This window comes from Brachyistius frenatus, unplaced genomic scaffold (assembly GCF_029030835.1).
Source record: "Brachyistius frenatus isolate BFR_SWC_R1_liver_20210118 unplaced genomic scaffold, ASM2903083v1 Contig_100, whole genome shotgun sequence".
NCBI classification, from domain to species: Eukaryota; Metazoa; Chordata; class Actinopteri; family Embiotocidae; genus Brachyistius; species Brachyistius frenatus.
The window spans coordinates 834,252-853,347 of NW_027210699.1; the positions used below are offsets into that span (position 1 = coordinate 834,252).

At 43.9% G+C, this 19,096-nt stretch overlaps 1 protein-coding gene and 1 long non-coding RNA gene across 2 annotated transcripts; both read right to left on the reverse strand.

Moving 5' to 3' along the window:
- Window positions 1-1,199: 1,199 nt before the first annotated feature.
- On the reverse strand, window positions 1,200-3,926 carry LOC138628412 (uncharacterized). The gene is made up of 2 exons (XR_011311457.1): window positions 2,164-3,926; window positions 1,200-2,104 (listed from the first exon to the last, which is right to left on the reverse strand). It is a non-coding gene; the product is annotated as an uncharacterized lncRNA (long non-coding RNA).
- Window positions 3,927-3,933: 7 nt separating this feature from the next.
- Window positions 3,934-17,756, reverse strand: abhd17c (abhydrolase domain containing 17C, depalmitoylase). Its single transcript, XM_069711450.1, has 3 exons — window positions 16,853-17,756; window positions 6,797-6,976; window positions 3,934-4,464 (listed from the first exon to the last, which is right to left on the reverse strand). Exons 1-3 carry the CDS (start codon window positions 17,335-17,337, stop codon window positions 4,245-4,247), a joined length of 885 nt encoding a protein of 294 aa, XP_069567551.1. The 5' UTR covers window positions 17,338-17,756; the 3' UTR covers window positions 3,934-4,244.
- Between the last annotated feature and the right edge of the window lie 1,340 nt (window positions 17,757-19,096).

Here is a 19,096-nt window from a genome sequence, read left to right on the forward strand (position 1 = left end):
GACGGAATCCGCACTGCTCCTCTTGAATCTGAGGTTCGACAAACGGTCGGAGTCCTTTCCAGCACCCTGATATAAGCTTTGTCCGGGAGGCTGAGTAGTGTGATACGCCGATAGTTGGAGCAACTCTCCGGTCCCCCGTTTTGAAAATGGGAACCACCACCCCGGTCTGCCAGTCCATGGGCACTGTTCCCGACTCCCATGCGATATTGAAGAGGCATCTTTATGACTTATTGACACTAACATTAAACTATCCTGTATCTTTTACCTTAAAGACAAAGATCCAAGCTCATATCACTAGTCAGTGGTCAGATTTAACATAGAAATACAAGGGACTGTTTATAAAAGTAGACGTAGCATCCAGGTCTTAAGTGTCTTCAGCTGCAATACCAGCGAGTGCCACTAGAGGTCGGCTCCAAAAAGCCTCCGGCTCCATAGACTCCCATTCAACTTCTCTCATCAAATCCAAAGTGAATCAAATGTGTCCATCAGTTATCTCGGTGTTGTTAGCTAAAGTCACTCCTTCTTATTAGTTTTCTGGAGGTCCATCTGAAAATAATCCCTCATTCATTAGAAAAGAAGATTCAAGAAGACCTGTTTTTGGGGGCGTGTCTGTTTGATTGACAGGCCTGCGGTGCAGTCAGGTTACAGCTATCGGTGGGCGGGACGTAGTATCATCAGGTTTCCAATCAGATCCACCTCTGGCTCCTCCCCCAGCTCGTCCAAATATGGTCACTTCCTGCTCCAAACCACTCCGAACTAGAAAAGATGGTGACGGACAGAATCTGAACTGGAGGATTCAAGCAAAAGCTCCACCAAAAGCCTGAAGAGACTCCAGTTCTGGTTTGTACAATTTAACGTTTTTAATGTTAACATTTTACACTTTTTGCTTTTTTTGTCTCAAAATTGTTTATTTTTTCTGATGGAAGCTGATTCTTTAAAGGGTCAGTCCAACAAAGTATGAATCACATTTTCTCACTGACAGTTATAGTTGTATCAATCCTCAAATAGATAGGCAGCAAACTCAGTGACATATTTAAAAACTCTACAAACAAAACCAAAACTGTACCAAACTATTAGGAACCATTAGATGTAGAATATGAAAGCAAAAGTGTTTTGTTTTGTTGAAGTGTACCAGCCCTTTAAAAGCAGCAGTGAAACTCATACATGTCTTCAATCAGTAAAACGGTGACATCACACGTACTTTCATGCATCCTTTATTCCATTATAAGCATTAAAACATCCATTGTGCTGCCTTCTTGCAACAACCACCACATGTATGATGTACGTTTCACAGCATATTTAAGGCTTATTTCATTGGTTTTCTTTTACACACTACGAGTTGATTCTACTTCTTCATCTGCCTTTTGTTTGCATATTGTGATTCCAGTGTTTAAATCAATGAGACGAGTCTGCCCTGCGTAAAGGGCTAATATGTACAGAGAAGATATAGAAGTAGATCATTATTGTACAAACCGGTTTGAGAGACGGTGGAAATCTATCAACATTTAGACTGGAAAAACCTCGTAAAAATGTCAGTATCAAAACAATAACCGGGTCTAAAGCGGGTTCTCGGTTTCTTTTAAAAAACAGGAACTATAGGGGAGAAATACTAGAGATGATGATTGAGGGGATTTTCATCCAAAAACATCAGCTATGATCAGAAAACACTAACAACCAACTGACAAATCACTTCACAGCAATACACAGATCCATCGATCATTACAAGCTGCTATGCAAATATCCCCCAACACAACACTTCTCCGAACACGCCCAGCCTTCACTTCACTCCATATGGTTTCACTCACTCATTCATTACCTTCATTGTTTTTGTGTTTTACTTCATTTTGCAGTTCAAAAACATTCAAATACAATTGAAACAAGCTGAAATGTCCAAAGCTACGAGAAGTCCGGTAGAGGAGGAGACGACTCCTCCTGCAGACGACGGGGCCGGTAGAGGAGGAGTCGACTCCTCCTGCAGACGACGGGGCCGGTAGAGGAGGAGTCGGCGGGGCCGGTAGAGGAGTCGGCTCCTCCTGCAGACGACGGGGCCGGTAGAGGAGGAGTTGGCTCCTCCTGCAGACGACGGGGCCGGTAGAGGAGGAGACTCCTCCTGCAGACGCGGGGCCGGTAGAGGAGGAGTCGGCTCCTCCTGCAGACAGGAACACACTGAAGGTAGTCGAATGTGGTCCGGCTGGATTTGGTTTTAGTACCTTGGTGTCATTTCAGCGTTCCCCTCAAAGTGCCTGGCTTTCACAGTGATTGACTGATTGATTCCTCCGATCAATAGCAGCACTCATCAGTTCCCCCGAAGACCACGAGAGCCTCGTCGTTGTCGACAGGAAACGTCTGGGTGAAATGTGTACGAACATAAGGCTTCATATTGTTAGTGTGAAAAAACAACAACTGATAAAACAAATACACACCCAGCAGATTCTCCTTGAATTCTCACACACACACGCACACGCACACACACACACACACACACACACACACACACACACACGGCGGAGGTCAGGTTTCAGTGTCCAACGGTGGTGATTCTCATGACAACATGATCTGTAGTGAAATAAAGTCCTGATACCTGCCGCTCTCTCTCCTGTTCAGGTAACGGTCGGGAGGTTCACCGCCGCGCTGCTTTGTGCCGACGCAGCGGAGAATTTAGTTACGCGTGTAAACAAAGTGACGACGCTGATTCCACTGCGCTTTATCACGGTTTCCACGACGACTGGCAGGTCTGTCCAGATGTGTTTGAATTCTGCAACACGGGCTGATCAAAAAAAAATCTATTTCTTTAATCAGGTTCAAGTCATCTGGTAACTAAACTTTGCATACGGATGATCCAGTCGCCACAATCTATTCCAATAAACAATTAGGGTTCATGCTTAATTGATCTCCGCCTGTCATTTGGACAATTATTGTAAACAGGCAAAACTGAACGCATCAGGATGAGTTATTTCTCTCCAAGAGTGATGTGTTTTTTTTTTTGCCAATAATCAAGATGTCTTGTAATTAGCTCGATTTCTCAATGGAGTTTGGCGTGATGTTCTCCCTGTGAGAGAGCAGCACGCATCAGGACGGCAAAGATCACCGGTGCAAACGGCCAGATGTGGCTTACAGCTTCCAAACACACCAGGAAAAAGTTCTACCCGCAAATAAAGGACAACAAAAACAAAACATGGAATGCCAATAAGAAAAAAGAAAAAGAAAATCAACATGTAAATATCTAAAATGAAAAACAAAAATCATTACCTGAAAATACCTGCACATTTAAAGTGCAATCAACCCTGAATGGGAACTTAAAATTACAGAAAAAGTAAAAAACTTCCAACAACTTCTTGAGGTGCAAAATTGATACTTCTATACCTTTTATAAAAGAATACAAAAATCCACATCGCAAAGACTCAGTCAGAAGAAGAGCCGGGACGAAGAGAGGAACCGGGGGAGGACGAAGACAGCGAGAGACATGGGACGGGTGAGACGGACAGAGTAAAGAGAGGACGGGAAGCAGGCGGAGAGCTGGAGTGGGAAATGAATCTGGACTGAGCGGCGAGTGCAAACGGCGTCTCAGCCCGGGATCACTGGCAAACCGGGTTCGCGTGGAGGAGCACCACAGAGGTTCTGGCGCCTGCTGGCAAACCCTCCACAACACCGGGACAAAACCACCTCCTCTCCCGGTTCACCACAAACTCCCACCTTGAAGTGGGTCGGAGGACCGGCGGGAGGAGGCGTCCTCGGTGTGGTGAGATGAGCCCGGGCCGACGGGAGGAGGCGTCCTCGGTGTGGTGAGATGAACCCGGGCCGACGGGAGGAGGCGTCCTCGGTGTGGTGAGATGAGATGAGCCCGGGCCGACCGGAGGAGGCGTCCTCGGTGTGGTGAGATGAGATGAGCCCGGGCCGACCGGAGGAGGCGTCCTCGGTGTGGTGAGATGAGATGAGCCCGGGCCGACGGGAGGAGGCGTCCTCGGTGTGGTGAGATGAGATGAGCCCGGGCCGACCGGAGGAGGCGTCCTCGGTGTGGTGAGATGAGATGAGCCCGGGCCGACCGGAGGAGGCGTCCTCGGTGTGGTGAGATGAGATGAGCCCGGGCCGACGGGAGGAGGCGTCCTCGGTGTGGTGAGATGAGATGAGCCCGGGCCGACCGGAGGAGGCGTCCTCGGTGTGGTGAGATGAGATGAGCCCGGGCCGACCGGAGGAGGCGTCCTCGGTGTGGTGAGATGAGCCCGGGCCGACGGGAGGAGCTCCCCTCAGGAGGACGGCAGCTCGAAGGAGATGAACTGCTTCAGTCTCTCCAGGTACTGAGCGTACAGTTCGATGTCGTTGTGGCCGGCTCCCTCCACCCAGAGGGGCTCCACGGCTCGGGGGCAGCGCTCGTACATGGCCAGGCCGTGGGAGAAGTCGATCACCTCGTCCTCCGTGCCGTGGATCACCAGCACCGGGGACGCCACCTTGGACACCTTGTCGATACTGAGGAGGGGAAAGACAGAGAAAGAGGTGGACGATGAATATCAAAGATAAACGTGAAGCCGGAGGGTCAAACCAGAAAAATAAAAAGCTTCTAAACAGCTGTTGGATCGGGCGGCTGACCACGGACACGAAGCTCTGACGTGAAACATGATCACAGCGGGAAACAGCTGGAAATACAGAGCAGGTACATTTGGGAGTTTCAAGGAAACCCGACCGATTCATCGTTGAACTGGCCAACGTGGTCCGATCACACATATCGTTGTCCAATATCTAAAAACAACCGCGGCAGAGAGCGACGTACCGATAAAGCTGCACATCAACCAACCGTAGGAACTCTATTCTTCTCATTTACACATTTGATCTTCTGACCAACACCGGCTACTGTTGACCGAAGACGATCAGCTGAACGCACAGAGCAGAGAAACGATGGGATGGAGGCAGACGGGCTGCTGATCACAGCAGGAACACGTCGTTAGTTCTTTAGTCTGGTGAAGAATTCATGTAGTTCAGGAGACCTCAGCGAGACTGAAGATGAAGCAGGTGTGTCGCTGTCAAAAAGTCCTGAAAGGTTGAAGATGGTTTAATCATCTCGGTATTCAAGCTGACTCAGCGGTGTTTGCGGGAGCTTTCATGTTGCGTGGCCTCTTACGATGAACACGATGAGTCTGTAGCGCTCACACCGGGCCGGGAGCCGATGTCCAGCTCCGGCTCACGAACCTGATGAGATCGAGCAAAGCTGCAGATCCGCTGCTCATCATCGGTCAGAAGTTAATGCAGAAACATCGTTTTGAACTAACTTCATCCCGGATGGAATAAAAGTATTATTGTGTTGACTTCACAGCTGCAGAACACAGACTGACTAACTATTAGTTCGTGGACTAAAGGAAGTTTGTCATCAGGAACACAACATGTGTGTTTGTGAAGAAATTAGAAATGTCATTTCTTCTCGGTGAATAAACACACCTGCAACAACGGTAAACGTACGCAACAAAGATGGAGCCTTCGTGTCCAATAGTGGAAAACAGACGTTGAAGTTGCTACTTGCTCAGGTTGTTGTATGTTTTTATTTCACCTTTTTTTTTTTGTCCACACCGATGGAGCCGAGAACCTTCCTCGTTCCTGTAACTACGTTTTGTGGGACTTTTTTTGTAGCTCCTACGTCTACCTGGGTACTCTCCCCGTTACCATGGGAACTGCGGTGACACACACAGGAGCACCGACCACCGCCGGGTTTAAACCACAGTCAGCAGGTAAACTACAGCTACGAACGAAGCCTTTAAAAACAGCAGAAAGAAGTTTCAACTGGAGAAACTCAACACTGTGAAACGGACCGACTTCATGAAGTCTGTTCACGTTGGAGGAAACACAACGTGACTTCGATTCAACGAAGACAAACAACAGAGAAACATTTTTACCAGGTTTCCTTCTTAGAAAACGGCTTTTGGTTTTAAAAGTACAGGAAGTGTTGAGTTTCTATTGAACTGACAACATAAATGCTAGCGGATCATAACGAGGCTTCAAGTCAATCAGTTCAAACATCTTAAATGTAATTATGACAAATTTCACCGTTGCTTTTGTTTTTATTGTTTCTTTTGAATAAAATACTCTTCAAACAGGGAAAATATGTTCATGAATTTCAACCGCATTAAACTGAAAACTGTATTTCCTCTATTAGAGATAAGTGGCAGGCAATATATTAACGGTAACATTCAAAATATTAAGTATTGATATGTTGTTACACAAAATAAACCTCATACAATAATAATATACTGAACAGACCAGAACCAGTAGCTGGTTGTAATTCATCTTATTGATATGTTCCAAACCTGCATGTTTTATTAGAAAATTATGTATATCCATTTCTCAGACCAACTGTATTTAATTTGATTGTTTTATTCTCCAAAGTAACAAAGGAAGAAAGCGTGCCGGTAAATGTGAATGCCGTAAAAAAAAAAAGAATATTCGCCGAATATATAACGATAACAAAAATGTATTTTGACAAACACGGGTTAGAAATTGATGATTGATCTATCCTTATTAAAATTCAATTGATTAATCTTAAATAGAACAATATAAAGCTTTTTTTTTGTTTCATGGTGAGCAGTAATCAATCAAATTAACATTTTCAATAGATATGGTGATAATATTGTTATAGTGAATTCTTTTATGATCGTGTCGTGATAATCTGATATCCCAACAGCCCTATGGAGATGTGTGTGTGTGTGTGTGTGTGTGTGTGTGTGTGTGTGTGTGTGTGTGTGTGTGTGTGTGTGTGTGTGTGTGTGTGTGTGTGTGTGTGTGTGTGTGTGTGTGTGTGTGTGTGTGTGCTCACCTGGGGAAGGCGTCGAAGCAGTAGGTCTTGCGTGTGTCGGGGAAGGCCACCCTCAGCCCCGACATCAGCGGTGAGTGGAGGATGACAGCAGCACATTCGTAGCGAGCAGCCAGGTCGATGGTGGGCACGGTGCCGATGCTCTGACCGTACAGGATGATGTTCTCCGGTGTCACACCGTACCTGGACAACAACAACACAGGAGACGGATTCAGGCATGAAGGGATTGTTCATACAGTAAACTGGCAACATTATATTGTAAAAGCAAACACTAGTACTTCATAGAGATGTAATATAATAATATAATGATATAAACAATGACATAAACAATAATATAACGATATAAACAATAAAATAATAATATAAACAATAATATAATATTATAATATAATATATAATAATATATATATATGCACATATATATGTGTATACACACACACATTTTTTTTCTTTTTATTAGAAAAAAAAATGCCGAAGACTCTTGTGCTGATTACACAACACGGTACGGCAAGAAAGTGGTCGTTACTTCAGCTGAAAGGAAACGAGTCTCTGAGGCTCAAACAGCTGAAACGGCCTCCTCAGAGTCACGACATGAGTGGTTCATCAGACCAGTCATCATCCATCAGTGATGTCATCAACCATCAGTGATGTCATTAACCATCAGTGATGTCATCGTTGGTTTGTGAACGTTATGAATCCTCCAGTTCAGATTCTGTCTGTCACTATCTTGCTAGTTTAGAGCAGGAAGTGACCATATTTGGACGCGCTGGGGGAGGAGTCAGTGGTGGAGTCAGTGGTGGAGCTAAATGATACCAACTGCCCACCAATAGGGTTCTTCAAGATATCGCAGCGTTAGTTTACTTTTTTGTTTAATAAATAGTATTATAGTATTGACTCCAGCGCTCACGAAGGAGAGGAATCCGTCAGGAAGTGAAACGGACAAAGTGTTGATATTTATTTGGATCTCCTGGTTGATATAGAATGAGAGTTAATCATAAATGTAACTATTTTGTGGATTGAAAACACTGATATTATTGATTTTAATGTATTTTGATGTTGAAATGTGCTCGTCACTCACACACACACACACACACACACACACACACACACACACACACACACACACACACACACACACACACACACACACACACCTCTGTCTCAGCCAGCATGAAGGTTTCAGCGGTTTCTGCTGCAGCAGCTGCTGTGGGACCGAACAACGAACCACACGGGGTCGACCTTTCACCCCGACACAATGTGCTGGATAAATGTTTGCGAAATGCAATGTTTACTCTGGAAAACATCAACCTGCATAATCAGTTAAAGCATAAAATGAAATAAAAATAGACAGAACTTTAACCATTAAAGCCAGCAGTGAAATGTCCCTTTTAGATTTTCACAAAGTACGGCTGCTTATCTTTGTTTGATTTCAATACGGAGGACACTGATTTCTTGTTTGAATAAAGTTTGCTGGACTTGTCCAGAAGTGACTGCAGCCTCTGTGCTGAGCTGCGTTCAGTGACATCCACATTGTGACCAGCTGAAAGGCTGAAGAGAAAAAAACTCAAATAAAAACCACATGGTTTAATAATAATTTTTTTTTTAAAAAGCCGTTCACTGAAATGAAATCAGACATTCTTCTGCCAGAGAGCTTCTACTTCAGCATCATTCAGAACCAGCTCTGTCCTCGCTGGTTCACAGAGGCAGCAGGTACGTGAACTGGATGACGGCACGGCAGGTCAGTCAGGGAGACGGAGGGACATCCTGGATGTCTCACAACCTGGGGACAAAGTGTAAAGTCAAGCCTTCCTGCTCCTCAGTGTGCAGGATGAGGAGGAGGAGGATGAGGAGTAGGACGAGGAGGATGAGGCCAAACAGACATGTTGCCACAACACAGACGGATTAGGCAGCGTTGTAATGGCCGTGATGAAGGACTTGGACCAGAGGTTCTGGTCTGCTGGGTCTCTATGGAAGCGATGCCGTGATGAAGGACTTGGACCAGAGGTTCTGGTCTGCTGGGTCTCTATGGAAGCGATGTCGTGATGAAGGACTTGGACCAGAGGTTCTGGTCTGCTGGGTCTCTATGGAAGCGATGCCGTGATGAAGGACTTGGACCAGAGGTTCTGGTCTGCTGGGTCTCTATGGAAGCGATGCCGTGATGAAGGACTTGGACCAGAGGTTCTGGTCTGCTGGGTCTCTATGGAAGCGATGCCGTGATGAAGGACTTGGACCAGAGGTTGTGGTCTGCTGGGTCTCTATGGAAGCGATGCCGTGATGAAGGACTTGGACCAGAGGTTGTGGTCTGCTGGGTCTCTATGGAAGCGATGCCGTGATGAAGGACTTGGACCAGAGGTTGTGGTCTGCTGGGTCTCTCAGATAACAGCTTGGCTGTGACTAATCTGTCGGCTCAGACGAGTCGTTCCTCTGAGTATCTGACCAGTCATCCTGATAGCAGATTATGACCCCACACACACTGATGGCCAACGTCCCCGCTGGGCGTCAGCTGACCCACAACGCTGGACTTTGGTGCATCTGACAAGCCCGTTGTAAAAGAGTCAGCACGACGTCATCAGATCTGTGTCAGTATAATCAAACTACACTTCTTGAATATAAAACAATTATGAATTTGATAGAGAACACAAATCACTGAAGCAACGAACTCATCTCAAAAGTCAAACCTAATGAATTCTAGTCACCATATAAACTATTGATCTGTTACGTCTTTTTGATAATACGTCCTTCTGTTTACAGTTTCCTGTTTTATTGTCACTCGTGACTTCGTGATTGAATGAACATGAATTAAACAGCATCTAAAGCTCTTATTTAGACAGCTGATGTAGTCCTTGTTTCTATTGTTCTGGAAACATACACAGCTTTTATCATTTTATTTGTAACTTTGAGGCCCGATGGTTCTCTATGTTCAATAAATAAGTTTAAAAAAAAACATTCAAACTAAAATATTTTGTATGTGCAGCATGATTATTACCAAAGGAAGTGATTACATATTTATTCCTTTATCAGGTCGGGCTTACAAAATAAAAAATAAAAAAATAAAAAAAAATGTTCCTACTCAACTTGCAATTTTATTCTAATTCCCACAATTTTCTGCAATTTTTTTGAAAAGCCACCACAAAATCAAACCTTTCTGATCACAACAATAACAGAACAACTCGTGGAGGGACTGTATACTTATTATACTGTTTATTAGAGTACTATAGCAGTGGGCTGCCTGAACACAGTTCAGCTCGTGTTCAGCCTTCAGTCTGCTACCATCTGAATTGTACCTTATTCAAAGTAATTTCACTCCGACTGTATTAAAAGGCATGAAATGGTGTATCACAATAATGTAAATCAAAGTGGGTGAAGGATATAGTGAGATATGAAAATTTTGTTCTCCAAATAAATTCAATGCAATTCTGTCTCTCTCTGTCTCTCTCACTGTCTCTCTCTCTCTCTGTCTCTCTCTCTCTCTCTCTCTCTCTCTCTCTCTCTCTCTCTCTCTCTCTCTCTCTCTCTCTCTCTCTCTCTCTCTCTCTCTCTCTCTCTCTCTCTCTGTCTCTCTCTGTCTCTCTCTCTCTCTCTCTCTCTCTCTCTCTCTCTCTCTCTCTCTCTGTCTCAGGATTACTCCCTTTGACATTTTCCAGCCTGTCTCTTTGAGCTTATAATCTGTGACAGGAATAATTTTTGGCTGATAGTTTTTCTCTCTCTGGCTCGTTTCAGCAGTAAAGAAGTTGAGAGACTCATTTTCACCTGTCATGAATTTATTTCCTCTGGCAGCGCAGCACATTACACCGACCGTCAGAGACACCGGGCTCAACCGGGCTTATAAAACACCTTTATGGCTGACCGGGTCTAATACGGACCTATAAACGTAATTCAAGACATTCACTTACTGAGAAAAACGAAAGCTACGGACAGCCCATAATGCAACACTCTCTGCAGAAGACACTTTCAGTTTTAAAAGAATATCTGACTAGAGTCCTTGAATAAAAAACCCATGTGTCTTAAAACATGACATGTCTAACGTGAAGCTGTAACAGAGCTACCAGTTCATGTTTAAAGAAAACTCCACCTCGAAAATAAAGCAGCTTAAAAAGTCCAGGACACAAACCGGGTTGATTAAAGGAAATCATGGCGGGTTGTTGTTTTTACTCTCAGATGAAGTTTAAATCTGGAGATTCACCGAAAATGAAGAGAAACAGAAACACTATGTTTCATGGAAAAACTCGTCCAAACTCTAAAGAGTGGGAAGAGAGAGAGAGAGAGAGAGAGAGAGAGAGAGAGAGGGAGGGCGAGCAGTGTTTCCATATGTAAACTCAGGCCAGTATGAACAGACTGCTACCAACTCCATGGAGAAAATCAGGGCCAGCAGCAAGCCTTGAAATAAAAGCCAAGGTCGAACAGTCAAACATGGAAGAGGAAGGATTTGGTTTCCTCAAGTTAAAAATACAACAAATAGTAGTGAGGGTTTAAAAAAAAAAAGATGTGAGCAGCGACGGATCAGAGGAGCTTCGTCGAGCGATCTCACCGGTTGATGTCGGGGGGCGCTAACGCGTCAAAATCATGTTTCAGAAGCAGAAACAAATGATAAGTAGGTCCTTCATCTCAGTAAACAACGTGTTGCTATTGATTAGGAAACAGCTTCAGGTGCAGTTAAACGGAGAGGTCGAACTGATCTCTGGAGGAAAAACAGCAAGCAGCTTTCAAAGAAGACAAAAGAAGCAGCCGGCGTCTTTTAACGCACGTTTCTTTCAGCGTTAAATCGCCTGGTTTTGATCAGCGATGTTCAAACCGCAGCGATGCCATGCAGCTCGGTCACTGCTTCAATCAGCCGTTTTAGCAAAGGCTTTTTAGGAGGGGAGGGACAACCGGCATTACAAATCACTGGTGATTAAGGTGAGTAAAGAGGCCTGTAGGTGAGGGAGTGCCCAGACTGATGCCCGAGGCTTTCGGCTAAATTGCCCCAGGCGAAATTGTGAAGGATGAAAACAACATCCATTTCTAAGACGTGAAGCCCATCGCAAAAAAGATTTTTAAGCAACCCTGTCGTTAACAAAACCCAGCCAGCGGCTCCTCATTACTCCCAGAAGAGAGGAAACAAACACACAAAGAAGCTCTCAGTTTGAACAGCGACCATCATTTGGAGCCTGAGACGCTGCTAAACGTGAAGACGCTGTGTAAAGAGACTTTTCTGTTAATATGCAACCGGAACATCAATTTAGCCCACGATACAGCACGTCTACATTTAGATCGGGTAGTTTGAGATCCAGGAAAGAGAAGGAGTTTTATTAGTTATGCTACATCACACACACACGTTAATGACGATGCTAAACAACAGCAAAAGAAAAGAGAATAAAGAATAAAAGAAGACTTTATTTGATTTACTATATTGCACACTGTAAACCAAACGCTCAAAATAATGAAATAGATTAGGTCGAGAAAACTTAACTGAATTTGAGGGACATTTTCCTGCTTTTAGTCAAAATAAACCAATTAACTGGAAACTATTTTGTGGATTAAGAAGCAAAACTTCCAAACTTCAAAGCAACACTGAGCATTAAAACATACAATCATACAATGTACTAAATGTGATTAATAAAAACAATGGAAGAAGAGTTTAAGAGGAGACTTCAGGAACTCGGCTATAAAAGCTTTAATGAACCTCCCAAGTGGGTCGAGGATTAAAAGGCGGAAACTGTCATCTGCCCTCCGAAGCAGAAGGGGGCAGTAATGAGCCGGATGTATTGGTTGCCAACTTTTAAAAGCAAAACAAGTTCCTCCACACTGTGAACACATCGGTGTCGTGTTTCAAAGTTTACATCATGAAGTATGTTGTATCTCAACTAAGTGTAAATATTTCATCACATTTCTATTTTTCAGTATTTTTGCGTACTTCGGTCATTTGCCAGAAAACTGCTCGGTAACGACGGTCTGCACTCGTGTCAGAGATTCACCGACACGCATCAACCATTAGAACTATTATTTGTTAACCCGTAATCTGTGACTGTCGTAAACACAGAAACCTTTGGACTAGTTGGAGCGTTTCCGCCCAGGAGTGTTTGTGTCTAATCCTTTAGCTCGGGATCTGACCTGAACAACACGCTCAGTGGATCCGTTCAATAAAGGTTTGTAGACTCATTGAAGTATTTAGCTCATGACGAGCACGGAGTTAAACGCTGGATCAGCAGTTCTTCATCTACAGGAGAGATTATTTGTAAAAAACAAAAAAATCCTATCAGGATCCTTTTTAGGACGTCAGAGAAAAAAAGATGAGTTTTTCACATCATTTCAGATTTCACTGTTGACTTTTAAAGACACTTCCTAGCCTGTCTTCCTCCTGCTTATCTGACCTGATTGTCTCATACCAGCCGTCCCGTTAGTCAGACAGAAAACTGGTATCGTAAAACTGAAGCTGACGAAGCGTTTTCAGTCGGAGCCGCCGAGTTACGAACGAGCTGCCGGAGGGGAAAAAAAAAAAGGCTGCAGACTCAGTGACATCTTTTAAACCTCTTCTTAAAACAGACTTCTATCGAAGAGACTGAGCTGATTTTAGTGATCAACTCTTATTTGAATTAGTTTTCATGCTTGTTTTATACGATCATTGTGTTGTTAAAGGCTCGTTACAATTGACTTCTTGTTTTGTTTCAATGGCGTATTTTATGTTCGAAAAGTGCTGGACAAATAAAGTTGATTATTATTTATTATTATTATTTGTACGGGGCAGCCGGTCTGCAGGGAGCGACGCGCGGGTAGACCGTCGGGTTCGGAAAACGTATTCCAGAGAATATCGGGACAAAGCAACTCGACCGTTGTTCACAAACTTTCCACTAAACTCCAAACATCTTCTACTCCAGTACACGGATGTTGTGGACATGAGAAAACAACAAGTGTCGGGTTCAGGGGCATTATGGTGCATTAAAAACAGAGGGAATGTGTCTTTAAAGTCTAGTGAAAAAGGAGAATAAAGTCATTCAACAATAATCAGCACATGGAGCCTACTGATCATTGTAAGAACCATCTTGATCTATCCAAGTCTTTCCAGCTGCTCTACACAACAGAGCCCTGAAGGCAAAGTGTAAAAACACTACAGAACCAAATTCTTGTTTGAGGCCATAGATTTAATGTTTCTGCATAAAATGATATTGAATTAACATAAATCTCATCCTGAGGCGCTTCGCTTCCTCCAGAAAGTCTGGTGATCACCAGTGTGATGCGTGGGCAGGTACGACCCCGCAGGGGTTCAAGGAACTAGGAAATGCTCCGTTATTATGACGATATGTGGGAAGAGATGCTCTTAGTTTCTATCTGTCAAACCGACCATTAATCTCAGGAATATTCAGAATGAGATATCTATGGATCTGCTTGATTTTATATGCAGTAATAATCAGCCTTTAGCCAACAAATTAATATGACGACAACAACAGGAGGAGACTCGCGCTCTTCTATTATTAAATCTGTATTAACTTCACAAGTGTGAAATCAATGAAGGTGATGTGATACAACCCAACAGAGACCACGTGACGAGTATTAGACCAATTTCTTATCGGCAACGTCAAACATAAGCAGACATGAGTGCATCCCGGCATTGAATTCATGTTCACGGTCACACAGCTGATACAAATTAAGGGGGAACAATTCAAGTAAATATTTCAACCTGTTCAGTTCACTGGTCACAGTTCAAGGCACGTCTGTATTGTCCGGGTTATTTCAAATCGGCTCTCGGTGCAGAATAAAAATTAAAATAGCTATTAGGAAAGAAAGAAAGAAAGAAAAAAAAAAAAGAGCATTGCGCAAATAACCCAAAGAAACATCCAGCAGAGGCCTGAAAACAAACTGTGTGGAAGCACTGAGCAATACTTGCAATACGAATGATTTCAGAAACCATCACCCCGGTGAGGAGGGAGGAGAGAGCAGCTTCAAGCTCCCTCGCTGCAGCTCAGAGGGAAATACAAAGCCGTTTCACTGGTCAGCATCAGCTGTGAGCAGCTTTCTGTCCTTATGTCTTCAATGTGACCAATTTTACTCAAAAATAATAAAGCTGTGTTCTTTCTTTGCATTTTTAATACAGATTTGACGATGAAAAGTTTGTATGTTTGTTTGCCAGCTACTTTAAAAGCACAATCGCACTGAACGAAACCAAAATCAAACCGTGATATGACGCAGATCGTACGAACAGGTAACGCCCATTAAAATGACACCGCCAAATGGCATGCTGGGTAAACAAGCTCGCTGGCCAGGTAACAAAACAGTCTGTCAACAGCCCGGAGACACAAAACTAGATTTAGCGTCTCAGGGTTGAACAACTCCGTCCCTTTACGTCCCTTTACGTCCATATCTGCCCAGACTGACTAGACACTTCATGTGCTGCATCCTTGCATGAATTCACAGGCTTTCCTCATGAAGCTCCTTCTGTCAGAGCACCAGACGGTGCGTCTGGTCCCTCTCCTCACCCCAAATGCATGAGGCATTTCCCAGCATGCATTAGTTCTTCCTTGGTAAGTTTTAAAACAAGACCATTAATGGGAAATGACTGAAAACCGTAAGCATCCAAGATGGAACAATATATAAATCAAAACACGACTCGCATCAAGAGTCAAATTCAACTGTTACCTCCAGTTGCTTGAATGTGAACAGTCAACACTTCAAAACATGAATTATTTAACACTTACGGAGTTCATCACACTGTGAAGGTTTTAGACAGAAATGACTACAAAATTTAAAAAAATTACAAAACTATACTAAACTACTATATCCAGAGAGACTATATGTATGAATACATGATGCTGCATGAATACTTTGCTTGCGTTAGCAGTGAGAAGCTAACCGGTGTTTATACCACGTTCCTACATTGTTCACTTTTGAATCAGAGCCCCATTTTAAGTATCGTTATGTCTTCGTCGAAATGTTCAAAAACCGCATGTTTCAACAAAAGTCAATATAATTTCTGCCCATCACTTAGATCTAATGCATTTGCTATGTTTTTTAATAGTTATGAAGAAACAACTGAGGCATGCTGGGAAACGATAATACGGCAACAAAGCTGCAGAGTAAACACCGGGAGTAGCGTCGAATCGTGCTTTTCAACACCCAGCGAAAGAACACCGAAATATTAATACCGCCAAAACGTCCGTGAACATAAACCGTAGTTTAACTTGGAAAATAAAATCCCCAAAATCAAAGTCTTCCACTCTGTTTTATGAACTAGTCCAGTGCAGAAATCTGCCGTGTACCCATGTACTTCTCTAAAAATACATTCCCCCCTGCTTGTCCTTTATGAAATCTCACAAGAATTGAACTTGATATAAGCAGCATTGTCTACTTCTATATCCCCAACAGATAAATCAATACAAGTATATGATTAAATCTCAAAACACGGTCCGAAACCGATCCTCCATCTCACCCACGAGCACTGGAAATGGTGTTGCTGTTTGCTGAGTCAGCGGCCGCGTTTCTACGCATCAACATCCCGAAGGTGTTCGTCGCTCACCGCTCGTCCACGGCCGCGTTATTATTCTCTGTGTGCACGATATTAAACATTTGATTTTTGTCTCTAATGCTCACGAACACTTTGAGCTGATGTAAACAGATGTTTACAGATGAGGCCTTGACTGTGTCCGTGAATGAAAGTGAAAGGAGGGCAAACTAAATACGGGCATGTTCTCAAATTCAAGTGTGCTTTTTATTTATTTGTGAGATTCAGGTGAACTCCTGAAGCTACTTCATAACGACAAATGTAGTGTTACACAAATGCCAGATTTAATAAGTTAATCAAAATCATTGCGGGACAGACTTCAGGAAATCAGAGCAGCGACACACGAGGACACGTGACACACGAGGACACGTGACACGTGGACACGTGACAGGTAAGAAGCTGCGTTGTCTTGGTGACTGTTGATGTCCAACACATGAAACACTAAACCGGGCTTTCAGTTTACAGACTCAATCTGTGCAAGGAGCCTTCCTAAAGAAGTCCTTCTGTGTAACGAGCCTGGTGAAGGTCCTGGAGGTTGACGTCAGTCACGTTTGGTGCATTTCAGTGGACGATGTGCTGAAACTCACTTGTTCCTCAGGACCTGCCAGGCCGCCTCGATGTCCGCGTACAGGTTCTTCTCGGACGGCTTGCCGGTGCTGACTCCGTAGCCCGAGTAGTCGTAGGAGAACACGTTGCAGTTGATCCTGGAGCCGAGGCCGATGTAGAAGCTGCACATCTGGCCCAGGTCCACGGCGTTCCCGTGGGAGAACAGCAGCGTGTACCGGCTGTTCGGGGCGCAGCGCACGAACATGCACCCCACCCGGTTCCCGCGGCCGCTCCGGGTGGTGAACACCTCCACGGCGTCCAGCTCGCGCTGGGAGTACTGCCAGTCCGCACGCTCGTTCAAATGTAAGCTCGTGACGCCGTCCGGGTCGGCGTGCACCGAGTAGGTGGGCTCCGGGGGGAGGAACGCCAGCTTGGCCGCGATGCGGCTCGGACAGGGCGGACAGCAGAAGAGCCAGCACAGTTCACCGATAGAAAACCCATTCATCCTGGGGCCTGGTTCGGGCATGGGGACGCGGGCTTACCCGGTGCACGGACGCCCTACCGGAACGAACCGAACTCGGCTGTCTTCCTGCTTCAGATCCGGTTGACCACGAACAGACGGGGATCGAGGACCGGGTCGGACCGGGTCGGACGGGGATCGAGGACCGGGTCGGACCGGGTCGGACGGGGATCGGCTCCGCAGCTAACGCGCTAGCTGTGCGGCAGACATGAAGCTAACAACCAAATCCAACACGTCACGTGAATTACAGGCAAAACTAAAACGCCACATTTACGCTCGTGTTATTTTTCAGCCCGACGCAGCGCCGCCGTCGGTCCCGAAGCAACAGATCCGCCCTTGAAGCACATTACTTGCTGCTCGTCAGGGTTTGTTGCTGCTGCACTGTGAAGAAGTGGGCAGCCATTTCTCCTGGAGGAGACAAGCCGGTCTTCCGGTACAACCGGATGTCCGGTTTGGCTTTTGTCTCGTTTGTTTGGTGTTTTTCTTGTCCATTTATTTTAGTCCTGATTCTTCGTTCATTCTACATTAGGTCAGTTCCTTTACGCACAGATGTCTTTGTTTTTTTAAATAGGTGACAACCCTTCAGGTATATTTAGTTTCTTAACTTCCTCTGTAACTTCTTTGACATCATTTTTGAAAATGTCCCACATTGTTCTCGTTTTGGTAGAATGCAATGTTAAGAAAGATCTGACAAATTATTGTGCTATTTCTGACCTTTCTTTAAGAATAGGTCACCAGTTCTGTCTTTTATTTTGAATATACAAGCTTCCACTGTCACAATAGTTTTGCTTTGCTTGATCGAACACCCTTTTCACGTGTCCCACATCAGGTGGTCCTTGTCTTTCCTGAGATTAGATTTATTTGGTCAGGTTATTTATTTCTTTTTTTTAAACTTGATTTCTTTAAATGCTCTTCCTGAAGTCTCTTCAGTTTACTAACCAAGTTACAACCCCGTTTGCCCAAAAAGTTGGGACGCTGTGTAAAATGTAAATAAAAGCACGATAGGATGATTTGCAAATCATTTAAAACCATATTCAATTGAAAATAGACCAACGACAGCACATCAAATGTTGAAATTTGAGAACGTGTTTTATTTGGAAATGATATGCTCATTTTGAAATTGAAGGCAGCAACACATTTCTAAAAAGTTGGGACAGAAAATACATGTAAACTATTACTTAATTGAAAATAGACCAACGACAACATATCAAATGTTGAAAATTAGAAATTGTATTGTTTTATGAAAAATATGTATTGAAATTTCTCAGTTCAAGAACAACAATTAATATGTTGTCTTTAGTCTATTGTTAATTAAATATGGGTTTACATGATTTGCAAATCATTCCATTCTGTTTTTATTTATATTTTACACATCGTCCCAACCTCTTTGGAAACGGGGTTGTATACAACAATAATGTGTAAACTTACACTTAACAGTGCGCATTTATTTATTTATTTCATTATTCATTTAAAATTGACTAAATTTACAAGTCACAACATTCGCATTGGTTTGTGGTTGGTTAAATGAGCATATCTTCCACCCTGCAGGTACAGGTTGACAGGGTGGGTTGGGATGACGTCCCTGCTGAGTCTGTCTGGGACTCCACAGCCTGATACAGGCCAACAGTCCTCTGTGCCAATGAGCTCCGTTGTTCTGCAGAGAAAGTCACGCTGTTGCACCCTTGATACAGTATGTTCCTTCATCACCATGAACTAACTGTTTTCTCACTCAACACCACATATATCTCGTCCTGCTGCTGGAAAA